The sequence below is a fragment of the Mirounga angustirostris genome, unplaced genomic scaffold, assembly GCF_029215605.1.
Source record: "Mirounga angustirostris isolate CCGP_5_RB_7025 unplaced genomic scaffold, mMirAng1.0.hap1 SCAF_10, whole genome shotgun sequence".
Lineage (NCBI taxonomy): Eukaryota > Metazoa > Chordata > Mammalia > Carnivora > Phocidae > Mirounga > Mirounga angustirostris.
In genome coordinates, this window is record NW_026991718.1 from 138,011,124 (window position 1) to 138,028,636 (window position 17,513).

The 17,513-nt window shown below is 64.8% G+C and overlaps 1 protein-coding gene across 3 annotated transcripts; it reads right to left on the reverse strand.

Moving 5' to 3' along the window:
• HELZ2 (helicase with zinc finger 2) lies at positions 1 to 14,928 on the reverse strand. 3 transcript variants are annotated; one of them, XM_064573466.1, is made up of 20 exons: positions 14,820 to 14,928; positions 12,856 to 13,953; positions 12,390 to 12,573; positions 12,204 to 12,311; positions 11,312 to 11,829; positions 10,580 to 11,221; positions 8,730 to 9,513; positions 8,397 to 8,472; positions 4,477 to 8,311; positions 4,227 to 4,345; positions 3,996 to 4,127; positions 3,748 to 3,909; positions 3,521 to 3,668; positions 3,300 to 3,416; positions 3,017 to 3,209; positions 2,722 to 2,856; positions 2,348 to 2,566; positions 2,051 to 2,207; positions 1,784 to 1,951; positions 1 to 1,487 (listed from the first exon to the last, which is right to left on the reverse strand). In XM_064573466.1, the coding sequence occupies exons 2-20, from the start codon at positions 13,896 to 13,898 to the stop codon at positions 1,363 to 1,365; spliced, it is 8,865 nt and encodes a 2,954-aa protein (XP_064429536.1). In that variant the 5' UTR covers positions 13,899 to 13,953; positions 14,820 to 14,928; the 3' UTR covers positions 1 to 1,362. The 3 variants fall into 3 exon arrangements, with proteins under 3 accessions (XP_064429536.1, XP_045742069.1, XP_045742068.1); XM_045886113.3 differs by adding an exon at positions 14,099 to 14,425 and having other exon boundaries at positions 3,996 to 4,345; positions 14,820 to 14,902; XM_045886112.3 differs by having other exon boundaries at positions 3,996 to 4,345.
• Between the last annotated feature and the right edge of the window lie 2,585 nt (positions 14,929 to 17,513).

Here is a 17,513-nt window from a genome sequence, read left to right on the forward strand (position 1 = left end):
TGAGAAAAACATTCAGAGTGGTCTTTATAATAAAATTATTATTGAATCATATAACACAGAGTCTAAGAAAATACATAAAAATTGGAATGTAGAAATTGATTTGTAGAAAACATCAGAACATCATTCCCCCCCCCCCCCCGCTCCCCCCCACACCCTGGCAGATGGTTCTGCAGCAAGGCCACAGAGGGGGGCAAGCCCCTCCTAGTATAAGCAACTTGTTTGCCACATCCCCCAGGCCACAGGGACAGTGGAAGTGCAGAGACTCTGGGTCAGAGCTGCCTTGGGGGGGGGGTGCGGGGGGTACTGAGGTGAGGGCCGATATCAAGGCAAGGGTTTCCAGAGCAGTTAGGACATAAATGCACCCTGAGACCCTGAGGGACAGGTGAAGGTCCTCAATTTTACAAAGACAGACACACAGGACAGGTTGTCCCTAAAGCCCTGACCTGGGAGCAGGCTTGAGGTTGCAAAGGGGAGGTAGAGCTCAGGGAGAAGGCACAGGGCTGCCCATCCAGGGGCACCTCAATCCCAGTCCCCACCCACACACCCATGGTCCAGGCAAGGCTGTGTGGGAATCTGGTTCTGGTCTGCCCTTCCTCCTGCAAGGGCAGGTGACCCCTGAAGGACACAGGGCTATGCGTCCCAGTTAGACAGGGTAGTGGGGATAGAGAAAAGGCCCTCTGTTCCAGGGAGGCATCTTTGCCTAAGTTTGGGCTAAGGAACTTGTTCCAGTAAAAAGGACACTGGCGTTTGGTTTATTTAAAAATAGAAAATAGGGTGGCCTGGCTGGCTCAGTTGGTAGAACAAGCAACTCTTAATCTCAGGGCCATGAGTTCAAGCCCCTCACTGGTCATGAAGCCTACTTGAAAAAAAAAAAAGAAAGAAGGAAAGAAGGCTGAGCTCCACACCCAGCACTCAGTGTGGTCAGGCATGGCATCCAAAGACCAAAGAGTAGCCCCACTGGGATTTCCTTCCCCACCCCAAACCTTCCCAGCAACACCAGAAGGTCCAGAGGACTTCCCCCCTCCATCCCACACCCCTGAGATGTTCCCTGTCACCAAATGTCCCCACAAAAGTAGCACAGCGGGGAGAGCTCGGATTCTTCCTCCCAAGTGTAGGCGCACGCTGGCAGGGCGGGGTCTGGCCTGCTCCCGCCCCGGGGAGAGGCCAAGACTCCAGGAGGGGATTATTGCTCAGAACCGCAGCAGAGACCCAGCCACGTAGGCGGGGCGGCCAGCAGTGCCGACCGAAGGCACGTGGGATTCTGCTGAGTGGGGCCTGGCAAGGCAGCCCGCAGAAGGGGGCTCAGGACTTCACCTCGCAGTCCTGGCAGCCCGAGGGCAGTGGGCAGGCAGAGTGGGCTCTTCAAGGAGACACCGCTGGCCTCCTCCGAACTCGCACCTGGCTGGCGGGCACGAGGGTCTGCTGGTCCTCACAGAAGTCCAGGAATCTCCGCCAGAGAGGGCAACAACGCAGGAGGCGGTGGTCTCCTGCGGAGGTTGAGGGAGGGGAGAGGAGTCCATGGTAGACCTCAGCCCTGCCAAAGCCCTCCCCACCCCCAGCCGAGCAGCCACAGCCGCAGGAGGAGCATCCCCCAGCCCTCCCCACCCGCAGCTGAGCAGCCACACCCCCAGGAGAAGCCCCGTCCCAGCCCTCCCCACCCCCAGCTGAGCAGCCACACCCCCAGGAGAAGCCCCGCCCCAGCCCTCCCCACCCCAGCCCAGCAGCCACACCCCCCGGGAGGAACCCCGCCCACCCCTCCCCACCCCCAGCCGAGCGGTCCTACCGATGAAGCAGAGTCCCTCTTTGGCCCGGGTGATGGCCACGTTGACTTGATTGGGGTCCACGACAAAGCCCAGGAACTTCTTAAGCCAGCTCTTAGTCGGCCGCTGGTCCAAGTCACTCTCCTGGCACGTGCGGACGGTGCTCACCAGCACGTAGCGCCACTCACTTCCTGCGCAGTTGGGCAGGCATGATGAGGCCCCAGCCATGCCACCTGCCCCCACCCTGTGACTGCTGGCCCACGAGCCCCCTGCCCCAGAGCCGCGCTCACCCTGGCTCTTGGTGATGGAGCACACGGTCACTCCAGTGACACCCTCTCGCCCAAGACTCTTGCTGATCTCCGCAGCCTGAGCATTGTAGGGAGTGAGAATGGCGACGTCTTTGGGATCCACTGTCCTGCCCAGGGTCAGCTGCTTGGCAATGCGGACCTGAGGGACCAAGGGGGTGCTGTTGAAGCTGGCCCTGGTACCTCTCCTGCCCTGGATCTGTCCCCCCAGTTCCTCCACCTCCTCCTCCAGGAAGCCCTCCCTGACCAAGAGGCACCCGGGAAAGTCTCATTGACACTCACCACCTCTGTCACCTCCTCCGGGTTGGCCTTGGAGTTTTCATTCCCTTCATCTGTGGACACCAGTAGGCTCTGCTCACGGCCCTGCACGTGGCCAAAGATGACAGAGCAGCTCTCCTTGCCGGTGTGGCCAAGGACGCTGGGCGGCCGCTTCAGGCCCCACCAGGTCTTCAGCTTCTTCTTGTAGAACTCCATGGAGGGGAAGGTACAGATGCCCTCGTGCTGCAAGGCAGGGCATGCGCCAGGGCAGGTCACCTATCTGCCGGGGGTCTTGGGGGCCAGGGTGGACACAGGAGGTCGGGGTGTGGGCAGCAACACCCCTGGCATGCCCGGCCTCAGAGCACACCTTGGGCTGGAAGAGGCTGGGACTGGCTTACCATGCGGTACTGAGTGTCCAGCAGGTAAGCGTCCATGTGATACCTCTCGAAGAGAGACCGATCCAGCCCCAGATTTTGCAGCTGCTCATTCTTGACCACAGGCCGCAGCTGCTTGTGGTCCCCAAGCAGAACCACCTGGAGGGACAGGCAGGCACAGTCCTGACACCTGCCGATGAGGCCCCCAGCTCCATGGCCACGGCCACTCCACCACGACCACAAAGCTGCCCTCCCAGGCAAAAGGCCACACCCACTGACACTTGCCTGGGGCTCCCAGCTCCCCACCCAGCTCACTCACCTTCTCCGCCTTTGAGAAGGTCACCAGGGGGATGAGGGTCTCGGGCTCTGTGGCCATGCCTGCCTCATCGATGAGGATCTGCCTGACAGCCAGCTTCTTGAGACTAGCTAAGGCCGCACACGAGCACGTGCACAGGATGACCCTGTGCTGCTCCAGCTCGAACTTCCGCGCCTTCCCCAGGACCTGCTTGTACCTGCCCGGGGACACCGTATGGTCATACAGGGACCCCCGCCCCACATATACCTCCACAGCAACGGACAACTCCACGACCCCAACTGCTTACTGGCTGAGGTCGTCCTTGGAAAAGACCTCCCCTTTCTGCAAACGGGCATCGAGCTCCCTGACGTCCCGTGCATAGGGGTTGGAGGGGTGCCGGATCCTGTGGTGCAGGGTGATGCTCCTGGGGTGGGGGGGACATCCATAAAGCCCGTGTTACCCCTTGCCCAAGACAGGGCCGTGGGGCCTTTTGCCTCCACCCATAGACGGACAGCCGACAGACTGCACCTGAGGGCCTGGCTGGGCCTCCCCTCCCGAGGGGTCTTCTTGGGCGGGCCGCTGCTGCCCACACCCGGCGCCGGGAATTCGGTGGCCTCAGCCTGCTCGCTATACACTCGCAGCGGCTTCAACTCTACTCTCCTGCTCAGCAGCAGTCCTGGGGGCAACGGGGCATGAGAGACTGTCCCCGGGGCCAGCACCCCAGGCAGAGCCCCCACACAGCCAGCCCAGCGCACCTGCCAGGACGTCCACCGACTTGTTAGAGGGGCCGCAGTACAAGATGCAGGGCCCCCCCCGCGGCTTCTCCTCACTGGGGGCGCCGCAGGCCTTCACCCACTCCTCGTTTGACTTGTGAAACCAGAACACAATGTGGAAACCCACCACCGTCTTCCCCGTGCCTGCAGACAGACAGCACCATGAACAGAGACCCTGGCCGCCTGCGCGGGCAGCCCCGGGCACTCCACCCCCGCAGCTCGGGCCCTACCTGGCGGGCCCTGGATCACCGTGAACTGCTTCTGCAGGGCCGCCCTGACAGCCCGGTTCTGGCTGGAGTTCAGCGAGTGGCAGCCTCCAGGGAGGTCGAACGTCTGTTTCTCCAGGAGCCTCCTGCACGTCCCTAAGGAAGGGTCAGGCCTGCCTGAGCAGGGCCGCAGGGTAGGGCCCAGGCAGGATGAAGGGACATGGTGGGGGGGCGCTGGAGGGTCCCTTGACCTACCTCTGTGGAGGGTCTGCTGGGGAGGAAGACCGCAGGCCGGAGGGATGGGCCGGCCCAGGGCAATGCTGACGACCAGCGGGGACGCACGCTTCAACCTATGCACGGCTTCTTCCTTGCGACTGGGGGCGGGTGGCAGTGAAGATGGACCCTGGGACGTCCACAGGACTCCCCCCGGGAGGACACCCAGGGAGTTCTCACCCCACCCCGCCCACCAGCTTCTCCCCGGGTTCTCCCTGTGGGGGCCACTCACATGTCAGGAAGCTGCTTGGGCAGCACCTCAATGGTGAATCGGGTGTCAGGTCTCAGCACCTCTTGTGGAACCTTCTCCATGGCCATGTGCTGGATGAAGAAGTGCATCTGCCTGGGGGTCTCCTGCCGGTCGGCCCAGCCCTCCTTCGGGTCCCAGGGCTCCATCAGCCCGTGGGCCACCCATGTGTACGTGTCAGGGTCGATGCTCAGGAGGGGCCCGCAGGGCGGGGCGGCCAGGGGAGGCTGGCCAGGGCCAGCCGCGGGGCACAGCTCCCCTGCAGCGGGCATGGCCGGCAGCCCCTCGAGCCGGATGCAGAGGTAGCAGTGGCCGAAGTTGAGGTCAATGCCGTGCTCACCGAGGAAGGAAGGTTCCAGGCAGAAGGAGCCCCACAGCTGGCCCTGGGCCACCTGCTCCGCATCCCAGGATATGCTCACGTGCTGCAGCGTAATGGAGTCACCCTCGGAGACCGCGCTGGTGGCCGACTCCAGGGAGCAGAACGACCCCCACACGCGGGAGTACTCGCCCAGGTCGAGACAGCGGTCCCGCGCCGTGCGGGGCATCTGGTCCAGGAAGCAGGCGCCTGGCCGGTCCACGTGCTCCAGGCAGAGGGTGAGGCCGGGCACCACAGCGCACAGCTGCAGACTCGGTACCAGGAACCCCCGCTGCAGGACGGCACTGAGCTGCACCTGCAGCGTGTCCCCACTGCCCAGCTCCCGGGCCACCTCCACAAAGTGGCCGCAGCGGCTCCGCCACACGCAGCCCAGCTCCAGCGGCTGGGGCTCTGCCGCGCCCTGCTCCCGCACGAGGGCGGCCGCCTCGGGCCACCGCCCCTCCTGCACCAGCTCCAGCAGCTGCTGCCACAGGGCGGCCTCAACCTGCCGGCGGTGTGGGTCCAGCAGGGTGCCGGGCACCAGGGAGGGCCGCCTGTCCGCCTGCACTGAGTAGATTCGGCGCCGCCACCGCAGCCGCAGGCCCGGCCGCCTCACCGGGTCGCTGGGGTGCTCCGCCAGCTGCAGGGAGCGGTAGTGGACAGGGCAGGGGTCAGGCAGGGTCTCGGGGTCGGCTGGGAAGAGCAGCCTGAAGCCGCGGGCGCCCGCCTCCACGCCCACCACGAAGCCCAGCTTGCTCCGCGGCTGGACCTTGAGCTGCGTGGCCAGATGCAGGCTTCGGGCCTGGCGCTGATAGCTCTGGGCACGCCCATGCTGGTGGCTGAACTCCTGGCAGAGCCCGTCAATGTCCCTGGCGGAGTAGGAGGAGCCCCCGTGGCCCAGCACCAGCAGGACCTGCCGTTGCAGCACCACGTCCAGGTAGCGGCGAATGGGCGACGTGGCCCACGTGTACCAGTCCACCTGCAGCGCGTAGTGGCCGGCCGCCTGCTGTGCCCCGTGGCGGGAGCGGCCAAACACCGAGCGGCCCAGCGCCTTGCGGAAGTCGAGGCCCACGGGGGCCAGAGAGGGGTGCATGTCATCCGTGGCGATGAGGTCGGCCAGCCGGTCGCGGTCCCCGGCGCAGGCTGCGTGCTGCAGGAGCCTCCACAGGGAGCCCAGGAGGTGGACCTGTGTGCCGGGGGCGCCGCGGCCCCGCAGGCGGTGCCGCAGGTGCAGCGACAGGGCCACCAGCTCCCGGTGCTTCTCGCGCAAGGCCCCGAGCTGGTGCTCGCTGGGCGCGGGCTGCCACCGCAGTGGCGTGACGGTCTGCGTGTGCTCGCTGCTCACCAGGAGCTCGGCCACCAGGCTGTTGAACTGGATCATGTACTCCTTGACCATGACGTGGGCCGCGCGGAAGCCCAGCGCACAGTCCTCACTGGGCTGCTCGTAGTGGCAGCCGGTCCGCAGGCGGGCTCGGCGCAGCACCCGGGAGAAGTGGCATGCGGCCACGAGACCGGCGTCCACAGAGTCCAGGCGGGCTGGCAGCTCGTGGCCGGCGCCCGGGTGCCCCCTGATCACATGCTCGGCTTCCTCGTAGGACAGCTGACGGTCAGAGCAGACCACAGAGGGCGCGAAGCGCAGGCTCTGGAGCTGGTCGCTGCCCTTCTCGACGGTGAGGAAGAGGGAGATGGCCAAGCGGTCCTGGCCGGGCAGGAGGCTGAGTGCATCCCGGCAGAGGCTAGCTGGAAGCATAGGCACAGGTTCCCGGTCAGGGGCGTAGAACGTGGTGCCCCGTCTGCGGGCCTCCAGGTCCAGAGGCCCGTCCCTGGGGATGGCGCTGGCCACGTCGGCGATGTGCACGGCCACCTCGTACCTGGAGCCCAGATCTCGGACGCTGAGGGCATCATCCAGGCAGGAGGCGCCCTGGGGGTCCACGGTGAAGGTCAGGAAGCCGCGGCAGTCCTCCCGGCGGTCGGGGGCCCGGCCGAGCTCCGTCCGACACTTCTGCAGCGCCTTGCTGACGGAGGCCGGCTCCAGCGAGGGCTTCCTCAGGCCATGCTCCAGGTCCAGGATGCGGAGGCCCTGCTCCCAGGTGGTGGCCTCGGGCAGCACCTCCAGGATGATGCCCAGGGGATAGTAGAAGCGCTGCCGCCACAAGACGATGCGCACCCAGAAGAGCCGACTGCCGCGGGCCTCGGCGGGGAGCCGCTCATACCCCACGCGCTGCACGCGGCCCTGCTGCACACGGTGCACGGGAACCTGCAGTGGGTCCTTCAGCTCGGCCACGAAGATCTTGGTCACAGAGCCGTCGATGGGGGTCATGAGGCGGGGGTCCCACTCGTCCATGCGGCACACGAACACGAGCTCGCGGCGTTTCCTCTTGAGCACGCCCACCACGCGGCCCTGCAGCCTCCCGGGGGAGCCCTGGTCTCCCCCCAGGACCCTCACCAGCACCTCGTCCCCGCTGAAGGCCATCCCACAGTGCAAGCGGCCCCTGATCTGGATGGGGCCGCAATCTGTGTCGTCCAGCGGGATGGCCACCGCCCGCTCAAAGGTCTCCTGCACGAAGGCACAGGGGCGGTGCAGCGCGGGCTCCGTGGCCAGCAGCTTCCGCAGCGTGGCCCGTGGCAGGTTTCTGTACTGCTGGGCCTGGCATGGGGACTGGGGCCTGGCAATGGTGTCCAGCAGCCCATCTTCCCGGACGGTCACCATCACGTTCCGGGCCTCGTCCAGGAGCTCCTGCAGGATGGAGTCGTCAGCGTTGAGCTCCATGTCGGAAGGCCAGAAGTCTGACTCAGAGTCCTCGGGGTCCTCGGGTTCCCCGTTTTCCGTGGCCATCGGCCCTGCCACCGCCTTCCCGGGGGCCTTGCTCCCCATCGACGAGTTCCCTGCTGATGGCGCGTCCTCCGCCTCCGTGGGCAGCCTGGCGGGCTCCCCCACTGCTGCGCAGCCCCCGGCCACGGGCCCCAGTGCCGCGTCCCCAGCCTCTGTCCTCTGTGCGGCTGCGTCCCCTCCCGCTGCCGAGGCCTTGGACAGGGATGTCGTCCCTTCGGCCTTGGCCACTGGACCCACCCTCTCCGTGGCTGCGTGCTCTGTGGCCAGAGTCCCTGCCGCCCCCTCCTCTGGGACAGTGTCCTGGGCCACGGCTGCCCCAGACCCCTCTGCTTGCAGGGCCCAGTGCTGCCTTCGGACCACGTCCTGCTCGATGTGCTCCAGGGTCAGAGTCTCGGGGCAGATGCTGCGGTGCCTCACGCACTCGCGGATGAAGCTCTTCCAGAGCTTGCTGCAGGCCCCGAAGGAGCAGAGGGCCACAGCGTTGCCCACAGCCACCACCTGGGACTGGGCGCGGGTCATGACGGTGTTGAGCACACGGGCGTCGGTGAAGAACCCCGGGGCAGGTGCCCCCGAGCTCAGCAGGCTGTGGTGGTTATGGACGGTGCTCAGCACCACGACGCGGAATTCCCGCCCTGCAAGTGGGCACGGTCAGGCTGGGCGGCGGCGGGGGCGGGGGGGCGCCGCCCACCCGCCCTCACCCCAGCACGGATCACCCACCTGGCAGGATCTCAAAGCTGCCCACAGACACCTGGCCCAGGTCCCTCTTCCTCAGCTCCTGCCTTAGCACGCCCACCTGCAGACACACACGGCAGGAGGAGCAGGCCGGGGTGAGCGCCGGCGTGGGACACCGGCCCCCACCGCCTGGTGCCCCGGCGCCAGCGGCGGGGTTCGAGCCCTCATCACGCCCTGGCAGATTATGTCCTCGGTCCCTCTCTCAGGAGGGGAAACTGAGGCTGGGGAGGCCCCCCAGACCACGGAGGGACCGGCGCCCTCCTCTGGGCGCCCCGGTGGAAGCGGGGCGGGCAGGCTGTCGCCGCGGCTGGGGCTTACCTGGGCGCCATGGGAAACGGCGCAGATGTGCCTCTGCTCCCGGCCGCCCCAGCAGGGGGGCCAGCTGTGGTAGATGTCCTGCACCTTCTCGACCACCTGCACGACCTCCGCCGTGTTCAGCCAGGACGTGCCCGACATGTCTCGCTCGGGGCTGCCCGCCACGTGGCAGAACATGAGCGGGTAGCGCTCGGGGTGGCCGGGCACCTTGCCGCTGGCGTGGATGGGGCTGCCCTTGGCCACGTAGAAGTGCCGCGAGACGAAGCTGAGGATGGCCCCGGTGGAGCGGTAGTTCTCGTGGAAGACGATGCGGCTGCGCCGGGCGACCTCGTGTGCCTCCTGCTGGTAGTGGTAGAAGAGGCGGCAGAGCAGGGTGTGCCCGGCGGCCTGGGTGCCCGCCACGCTGAAGAGCCTGGGCGTGACCTGCATGTGGTCCCCGGCCAGCACCACGCGGGTGCTGGGCGAGGCGTAGCGCAGCGGGGTGAGCGCCTCGCACTCCAGCATCTGGGCGGCCTCGTCGATGAGGATGTGCGAGAAGAAGCCGGCCGGCACCCGGAGCTCGCGGGCCTGGGAGGTGGTGGCCACCACGATGCGATGCTGCTCCAGCTCGGCCCGCGTCGGGGGGCGGAAGGCCCGGCGGTCCTCCGTCAGGAGGCAGTACCGCAGCGTGGCTGCGTCCGTCTGGCTGGGCGGGCGGTCCGTGTACATCACCCGCAGCGGGGAGGCCTCGGGATGGCCGCTGCTCACGTAGCGGTGGAAATGCTCCTCGATGTAGATGTCGGCCGCGCTGAGGTGGGGAGGGCACACGGGGCCTCGGCAGCTGTCCGCTAAAGCACCCCGTGAGCCCAGCCAGCCCGGATGCCAGGGACTCAGCGGAGGCAGATAGACCCGTGTCCCGCCCCTGCAGAGCTTAAGCACCAGCAGAGGACAGAGGAAGGGGCGCGGGGCGGGGGGCGGCAGTCAGAGCCGGAGGAGAAGTGGCTGCAGCACAGAGGGCCTGGGTGGTCAGGGGGCGCTCCCTGGAGGAGGAGGTGAAGGAGCTGGCCGTGCAGAGAGGCAGACAAGGGAACCATAGGGGCCCCAGCCTGAGGCAGCCAGGGCGGCCAGAGGCTACCGTGACAGCGGGCGGATGGCCAGTGACGGCGGGTGGGCAAGCACCCACATGCACCCAGGTGAGAAGAACCAAGGCCAGCCCCTCACACCCAGGGCCGGCGCATCCTGGGGACATGCCAGAGCCCCTGGGCATCTCTGCAGGGACCTGCTCCCCAGGACCCCAGGGATCCCGAGGCCCAGCTTGGGAGAGAGCCCTGCCCGGGCAGCAGGAAGTGTTGGGGCTAAGAAAACCATACTGACCAAAAGGGATCAACTGAGAGAGATTGAGGGAAGACAACACCAGAGCCTCACCCCGGGAAACGCTGGGCGGCCATGCCAGACCCCCACCCACAACTCTGTCTGGTCTAGGGCCCCTGTGGAGGCATCCACAGCCCGCCCCCGGACAGCAGACCCTGACCCCCAGGGCACCCCGCACGGGGCCCGAGGCACACATGTCCCGTCTCTTTTAGCCCAGGGCTGATCAGCTATCAGAGAGAGTCCCAAGGATCAGCGTGACCCTGACCACCCCACGGGCTGCACTGTCCCCGCCCCCGTGTCCACGGTGCAGCCAGAGGATGCAGGCCCGGCCCAGACCCGGCTCTGCCGATGGCCAGGCAACCCTGGCAGTCCACTCTGGCGTGAGTTGCCCAGGCCTCCGGTGACCCTGGGGACCCCAGGCCCCCCTTCTTCTCTGGCAGTGACACACCCCTCAGTGGCACACTCGCCCCAGCCCAGGAAGCAGGGGGCAGCCCCGGGCTCACCTGTTGGTGTGTGTGCAGATGAGCACCCTGGTGTGGGGCTGCCGGATGACCTCCAGGGAGGCCATCGCCAGCGTGTAGGTCTTGCCCGTGCCGAAAGGGCCGTAGATAAGCAGGGGGGCAATGGGCTGCATGCCCCTGGGGCAGCTGCCCGCAATGAACGCCACAGCCAACTTCTGCTTGTGGTTGCCGTGCACCGTGGGTGGGGTGGGCAGAGGCACAGGCAGGCCACAGGCCGGCAGGTCCGGCACCACCAGGTGCTCCTCGGGCAGCGCGTCCACTGCCTGGTGCCAGAAGCGGAAGGTCAGCGGGTCGATCTGGAACTGCACCTCCAAGATGGGGCTGGTTTCGGGCTGCAGCCCCAGAGCCAAGCAGCAGTGGGTGGGCAAGAGGAGCCACAGTGCCTGCTCCGAGATGGCCCGGGTTTCTAGCCGCACCTCAAACACCCGGTGGTCAGGTGCGGGAACAGGGGCCACAAGGGCTGTGCTGACCGCCCGGCCCAGCAGAAAGCCCTCGTGTGTGTCCGGCATCAGAGAGGAGGGGGTGGGGACCTTGGCATAGAGGGCTCCTGCTGGCGGGAAGAGCATGCCCAGGGCCGGCGTCTGCAGGGTTGTCCTCAGGGACACCGGGCCCCGAAAGTTCAGCCTGGTGGGGAGAATAGGGTCAGTGGACCGGGGCCGGAGTTCTGCGGTCAGCAGTCCAGCAGACCCCGTGGGCCCAGGAGCCCCCACTCACTTGGCCACCAGCTGCTGCTGAGCAGCTTCCTCCTCATAGAGAAACTGGTGCATCCTCTGCCGGTAGTTCGCGCGGGAGATAGGACCCGGCGCCGGGCCCCCGTGGCTGAAGTCCAGCGCCAGGGCGGGCACCTTGTACTTGGCCACCAGGGCCACCTGCTCGGCCGTCCGCTCCACGGCAGGCACCACGAGGCGGTTGCCCGTGTGCCAGCGCTCCAGCTCCTCGGGGTGGTCGCGTGCCGCCACCCCCCGGAGCCCCGGGCAGCGCACCTGGCCCAGCTGCAGCCCCAGCTTCCGCAGCAGCACTGGCCTGCGGCCGAAGTCGAAGACCACCCACTGCTCGAAGAGGCCGAAGGAGGCGCTCTGCACGCGCACCTCCACCCGGAACCTGGCCGGAGAGGCTCGCGCTCGGAAGCGCTCCCCCTCGGCATAGAGCCGGCCTGGCGGAAGGCAGGGGGCCACCAGCGAGAAGTCTGCTCCCAGCTCCTGCTTGAGCAGGGCCACGTGTAGCAGGGGCTCCTGGGGGAGAGACTGGATGGTGAGGCGGCCCCAGACCCTGCCTGCCCATCAGGGTCCGGGCTGACCCACGCGCCCCTCCCCACCATACCAGGCTTCCTGGCTGTGAGCCCAGAAGGCTGCTCGGCCTGTCTGAACCTTGGGGTTCCCCGCTGCAAATGGGGTCGCAGAGCAGCCCCCGTGGAGCATGGGATGCTCAGGGCACACGAGGTAACTAGCCTAGTCCTCACTCTCTGTGCCGGCCGCTCCACAGAATAACGCCACAGGGCTCGACACAGGACTCAGGCATGCTTCAGATCACACAAGCACCGCGAGAGGACGCACAGGCAGCTCCAGACCCCAAACCCCAACCACCCCGGGGCTTGCTGACTGCTCACCTCAGAGTGGATGTCAAATATCCAGCTGTGCTGAGTCTTCTTCTCATGGGCCTGATGCACCAAGGGCTGGCTGCAGGTGACGGACACGCCATCAACGGTCTCAGCCACCTGCACAGGAAGCCCGGCCGTCAGCAGCGGGGCTCCGGCCCCGGCAATCCCCTGCCCACTCACTTGGTCCCCACTTACCACCAGGACCTCACTTCTGCTGCGCTGGTACTCAGCCAGCAGCCGTGCCTGGTAAGACACCAGCCCCTCCTGCCAGGCGGCCTGCTCCCGCAGCTTCAGGATCTGTGCCCGTTGTATCCACTCCTCTAGCTCCTGCTCGGAATGCGCCTTGGTGCAGACGTCCCCGTACTCACAGAGGCTGGGTCTGGGAAACGGGAGGTCAGCAGGCAGAGCAGGGGTAAGCCCTCTCAGCCAATACTGGCCTGTGGCGGGAGGCAGGGTAGAATCCGGGCCTGGGGGCAGGGCAGGGCGGGAACAGGGACCTCCTCCGTCCTGTGCCCACAAGAAGAGGCCTCAGTGAACCTCCCTTAACCACCCCCCGAGGCCAGGGCGGGGGCCAGCCGATAACAGAGGGGACAGAGAACCCCTGGTTCCAGCTGAAGGGGGGGGTTCATCCCCCACCCCCCCCGCACCCCACTGTCCTTACTGTGGGCAGAGCTCAAACGTGGAGAGCCCCATGGGCGGGCTGCGGTGCTCCCAGGACTCGGCCTGGTCCAGGGCCACCATCTGTGCATGCTCCAGGGAAGAGCAGTGGTTCTCAAAGGCCTCCTGGGAGTGGCAGGTGACCAGGCAGGCACGGCAATACAGCCTGACCGCGGCGGGCTGGCCGTGAGGGGCCGCGTGCTCACCCTCCCTGGGCGCGGTGGGCGAGAGCAGGTCCCGCCGCTGGAGCCCGTCCAGCTGCTCGGCCTCCCACACGGCCATCTCCACCGCACTGTGAGCGTACTGACAGCGGGAGGCCCCGTGCCGGCACGGCCGCCCGCGCCCCACGTACATGCAGTAGGCCAGCGGCTGGCCGTACTGGGGCTGCGGCCGCACCTCCACGACCTGCTGCTTGCGGCGGCCCTCGGTGGTCACGTGGGTCAGGAGCGCAGGGCAGGCTCCGTGCTTGGGGCAGCGCCCCTGGGGGTCCACGGGGCAGAGGCGTGGAGGGCAGCACCGGAAGCAGTGGGAACACAGCAGCTGGAAGTGGCCACCGTACTCCGCACGGATGGCATCCGCCGGGCCGTGCAGCTCGCCCCGGGCCTCACCCTGCAGCTCAGTCTTGAGCCACAGACGCCGGACATTGTGCTCACGCTCGAAGGTCCAGACCAGCGCCTCCTCCGGACTGCGGGCGAAAGTGCATTGGTTGTGGTGGCGCTGGCAGCCGACCCCCGGGGTGTAGTACCAGCAGACTTCATAGCGGGCAGGCCGTGGGAAGCTGGGCCGGCGGTCCACCTTGTGCCAGAAGCGGCTCCTGGGGGCTCGCTTGAAGCGGGCCAGCAGGATCTCTCGGGGACAACTGTGCTCTACCCTGCGCAGGAGGTAGGTACTCTCATTGAGCCGCTGACTGCAGCGGGGGCAGGCCAGGCACAGGTCCAGCTGGGCGCGCAGCCCGGCCAGAGACAGCTCCTTGGTGGCCATGGGGCCGCTGGGTGATGAGCCGGCCCCTGGGGGCGCCATCCCTGGCCTGGCTCTGCGGAGTGTCATCCGGGGCTCACGGCTTCAGAGGGTCCTCCGGGGCTGCTCACCCATGGTGAGAAGTCTGGAATGGGAACAGCAAGGAGCAAGGTCAGATCCTGAGGCCAGGAGGTCCACGTGCACCCAGGTGGGGGCTCAGACACACTCTGCCTCTCCCTCAGACCAGGGAGAGTTCTGTCCACCAGACAGGAGGAGGGGGCCCCACTGACCTTGACCCAACCAAGACCCCTCCCAGCTCTGAAGGGTCTCTGGGTGCTGCTCAAAAGGAGCCAGGGGGCCAGCCAGGGGGAGGAAGGCTGCCCTGGCAACAGGAGGCCGGGGGGCCCATGGACTCTTGGGGCTCCCGGAGGAGCCTCCCTCTCCGATACCCCCCAGCACTGACTCCTCCAAACACACAGCAGCCCCTGCTGGAGGAGGGGGGGGCGGCGAGGCAGTGGGGGGCCAGCAGGACAGCATCAGCGCTCCGGGAGGAAGTGGGGAAGCCCCGTCTGCATGGAACTTGCGGGGGAAACTTTGAGCGCAACACGAGAGATGTTCTGAAAGGAAACGGTTGCAGCCTCAGCCTCGAGGGGGAAAGCCCTCGCCTCTCCAAAGTGAACCTTCGGTCCAGCTGCAGAGGGACCGGGGTAGAGCCCAAGCCGGGGGATATTCAGGAACAGGACGGCACTAAGGGCTCTGGACTCGGGGTGCAGAGATCGCGGCCCCTCCCCAGGCGGCGCCGGGGCGGGGAGCCGGGGTCGCGGCGACCGGGCTGCGCAGCTCCCCGGGGCCGGGGGCTCGCAGGTGGCTTCCGGGTACCCTCCCCCGCCGCCACACCAGCACCCCCGCCCGCGGGGCGCGGCCGCCCCCTCCGCCCCCTCTCGCCCGGGGGTCCCAGGGAGCCCGCCCCGGGACGGCGGCCGAGACCCCCGGCCCTCGCGGGGCGCTTACCCTGCGCGCGGAGCCGCCCCCGCCGCCCGGCGCCGCCAGAACCGGCGCCCGCCCCGCGCCGAGCGATCACTTTCGATTCTGCCCCCGGGTGACTCAAAGCGCTGACGCCCGATCGCGGAAATTACCTCACCGCCCCCCCGCCCCGCCCCCACCTCCGCCCTTCCCGCCGCCCCTGCGAGGCCCGCGAGCAGCCCGCGACCCCCGCCCCTCGGCCGCGGGGGGAGGGCCCCTGAGGCCCACCCCCGCCCCAGGTGCCCCGCGCACACACGGACCGGCGGGGCGCCGCGGCTGCCGGGAGGGTGGGATCCTCCGCAGTTTGCAAAAGGGGCCGAGCCCGCGGGGGGGGGGGGGGGGGGGAGAAAAACCCGAAGACAGAGCAGAGCCCGCCCGGGAGCCCGCTTGGGAGCCCGCAGGCGCCCCTTCGCTCTAGAGCTGCTCTGGCAGCAGATGGACCTGGGGGCCTGGGGGACCCCCGCGGGAGGACTGGGAAGGGGAGGGGCTGAGAGCTGGGGGAGCTGGCAGGGGGAGGCTTTCCTAAATGGCTCCATCCCGTCTGGGTCAGAGGGGACCTGCCTACCCTCTTACGTGGCGAGGTTCTTACCTGAGGATGCTCTGGAGTTGTAGCCAACCCCTTAAAAGGGAGAGCAGGAAGGTCAGGAGCATTTTGCAGCTTGATTGCATTTGACCCCCCAACTTTCCTGCACATGTGCTATCCTTAGTTACCCTTGAGGAAACTGAGGCACTACACGCATTGGCTGAGGCTCACCAGCTAGCTAGCCAGCAAAGCACCCACTACCTGATGTAACCCCAAGGACCCTGACTTCCCAGATTCATAACCCTCCTTGTAGAGTCCCCTTGAGCTAACAGCTGGGCCACAGGACACTGCTTCTTCCCAGCTCTCTCAGGCTGACTGTGGGGGACGCCAGCCACCATGGTGAGAGGGTGCTCAAGCGGCACAGCCCACAGTCCCCCATGCCAGGAGGGACTGAGGCCTCCTGCCAGGCCCCAGCACCAACTGTCTGGAATGTATGTGAGGCATTCTGCAAGAGGACCCTCCAGGTAAGTGCTGCCCTAGCTTGACTGCCACCTCGCCAGAGACCCCACGCCTGAGCCACCAGCCAAGCCACTTCCAACTATGAGATGATACATGTTTAATAGTGTTTTAGGCAAATAAGTCTTGGGGTGATTTCTCACACAGCAATAGATAGCTGATATACCAAAACTGTTCCTCAGTGAGATGCACCTGTATCAAGACAAGGTCAGCATCATGTTGGGAAGGCAATAATGGAAGCTTCCCATCTAATTCAGGAAATTGGCTGGGTGCACCATTAGCCTCAAGATACGCAAGCATCAAGTTCGAGGACATAATAAAGTCTTCCATAAATAATAGCAGCAACAGAAGACCTAGGGATGAGCTTAACAAGAAACATGCTAAAAACCTGAAATGTTCCTGAGAGACACAACAGAACACCGAAAATGGAATGGAATACTATGTTCATGGATAAGGAGACTTAACATTACATAAAGATACTAATTCTTCCTAAACTTATCTATGAACTCAATACAATCCTCAAAAAAATACTAAGAAGAATTGGGGGATAGACAAGCTGATTTTAAAATTAATTGAGAAAAGCATCACACAAACAAGCAAGAATGGGCAGGAAAATTATTACAAGAAGAGTAACAGAAAACTGAAAAGAGATCACTCCCAAACTCATCTTACAAGCCCAGCATTACCCTGATCCCAAAGCCAGATAAGAATACCACAATAGGGGTGCCTGGGTGGCTCAGTTGTTAAGCGTCTGCCTTCGGCTCATATCATGATCTCAGGGTCTTGGGATTGAGTCCCATATCAGGCTCCCTGCTCCGCGGGAAGCCTGCTTCTCCCTCTCCACTCCCCCTGCTTGTGTTCCTGCTCTTACTATCTCTCTCTCTGTCAAATAAATATAATAATCTAAAATTAAATAATATAAAAATAAATTATAAGATAATCTAAAAATAATCTAAAAAAAAGAGAATACCACAATAAAAGAAAATTAAAGACTGGGACGTCTGGGTGGCTCAGTCAGTTAAGCATCTATCTTTGGCTCAGGTCATGATCTCAGGGTCCTGGGCTCGAGCCCCGCTTCGGGCCCTTGCTCAGCGGGAAGCCTGCTTCTCCCTCTGCCTCTGCCTGATGCTCCCCCTGTTTGTGCTCTCTCTCTCTTTCTAACAAGTAAATAAATAAAATCCTTTAAAAAAGAAGAAGAAGAAAATTAAAGACCAATAGCCCTGATGAATATAAATGCAAAAATTCTCACGAAAATATCAGCAAACCAAACTCAACAGTACATTTAAAGGATCATCCACCATGACCAAGTGGGATTTATCCCTGGGATGCAAGGATGGTTCAACATCTGCAAATCAACAAAAGTGATACATGACATTAATAGAATGAAGGATAGGAACACCCAGGTGGTGCAGTTGGTTAAGTGACCAACTTTTGGTTTTGGCTCAGGTCATGATCTCAGAGTCATGAGATTTAGCCCCATGTCTGGCTCTGTGCTCAGCACGGAGTCAGCTTGAGATTCTCTCTACCTTTCCCTCTGCCCTCCCACTTGTATGCGCTCTCTCTCTCCCTCAAATAAATAAATAAATCCTTTTAAAAAACAGAATGAAAGGGGCGCCTGGGTGGCTCAGTTGTTAAGCGTCTGC

Bases quoted from the DNA above. Each gene is read 5' to 3' on its own strand.
- HELZ2 (XM_045886112.3), bottom strand. From the start codon at position 13,898: ATGACACTCCGCAGAGCCAGGCCAGGGATGGCGCCCCCAGGGGCCGGC. The intron at 12,312-12,389 runs GTAAGTGGGGAC...CTTCCTGTGCAG, and splicing joins GCAGAAGTGAGGTCCTGGTG to GTGGCTGAGACCGTTGATGG. The intron at 1,488-1,783 runs GTAGGACCGCTC...CAACCTCCGCAG, and splicing joins AGAGGGACTCTGCTTCATCG to GAGACCACCGCCTCCTGCGT.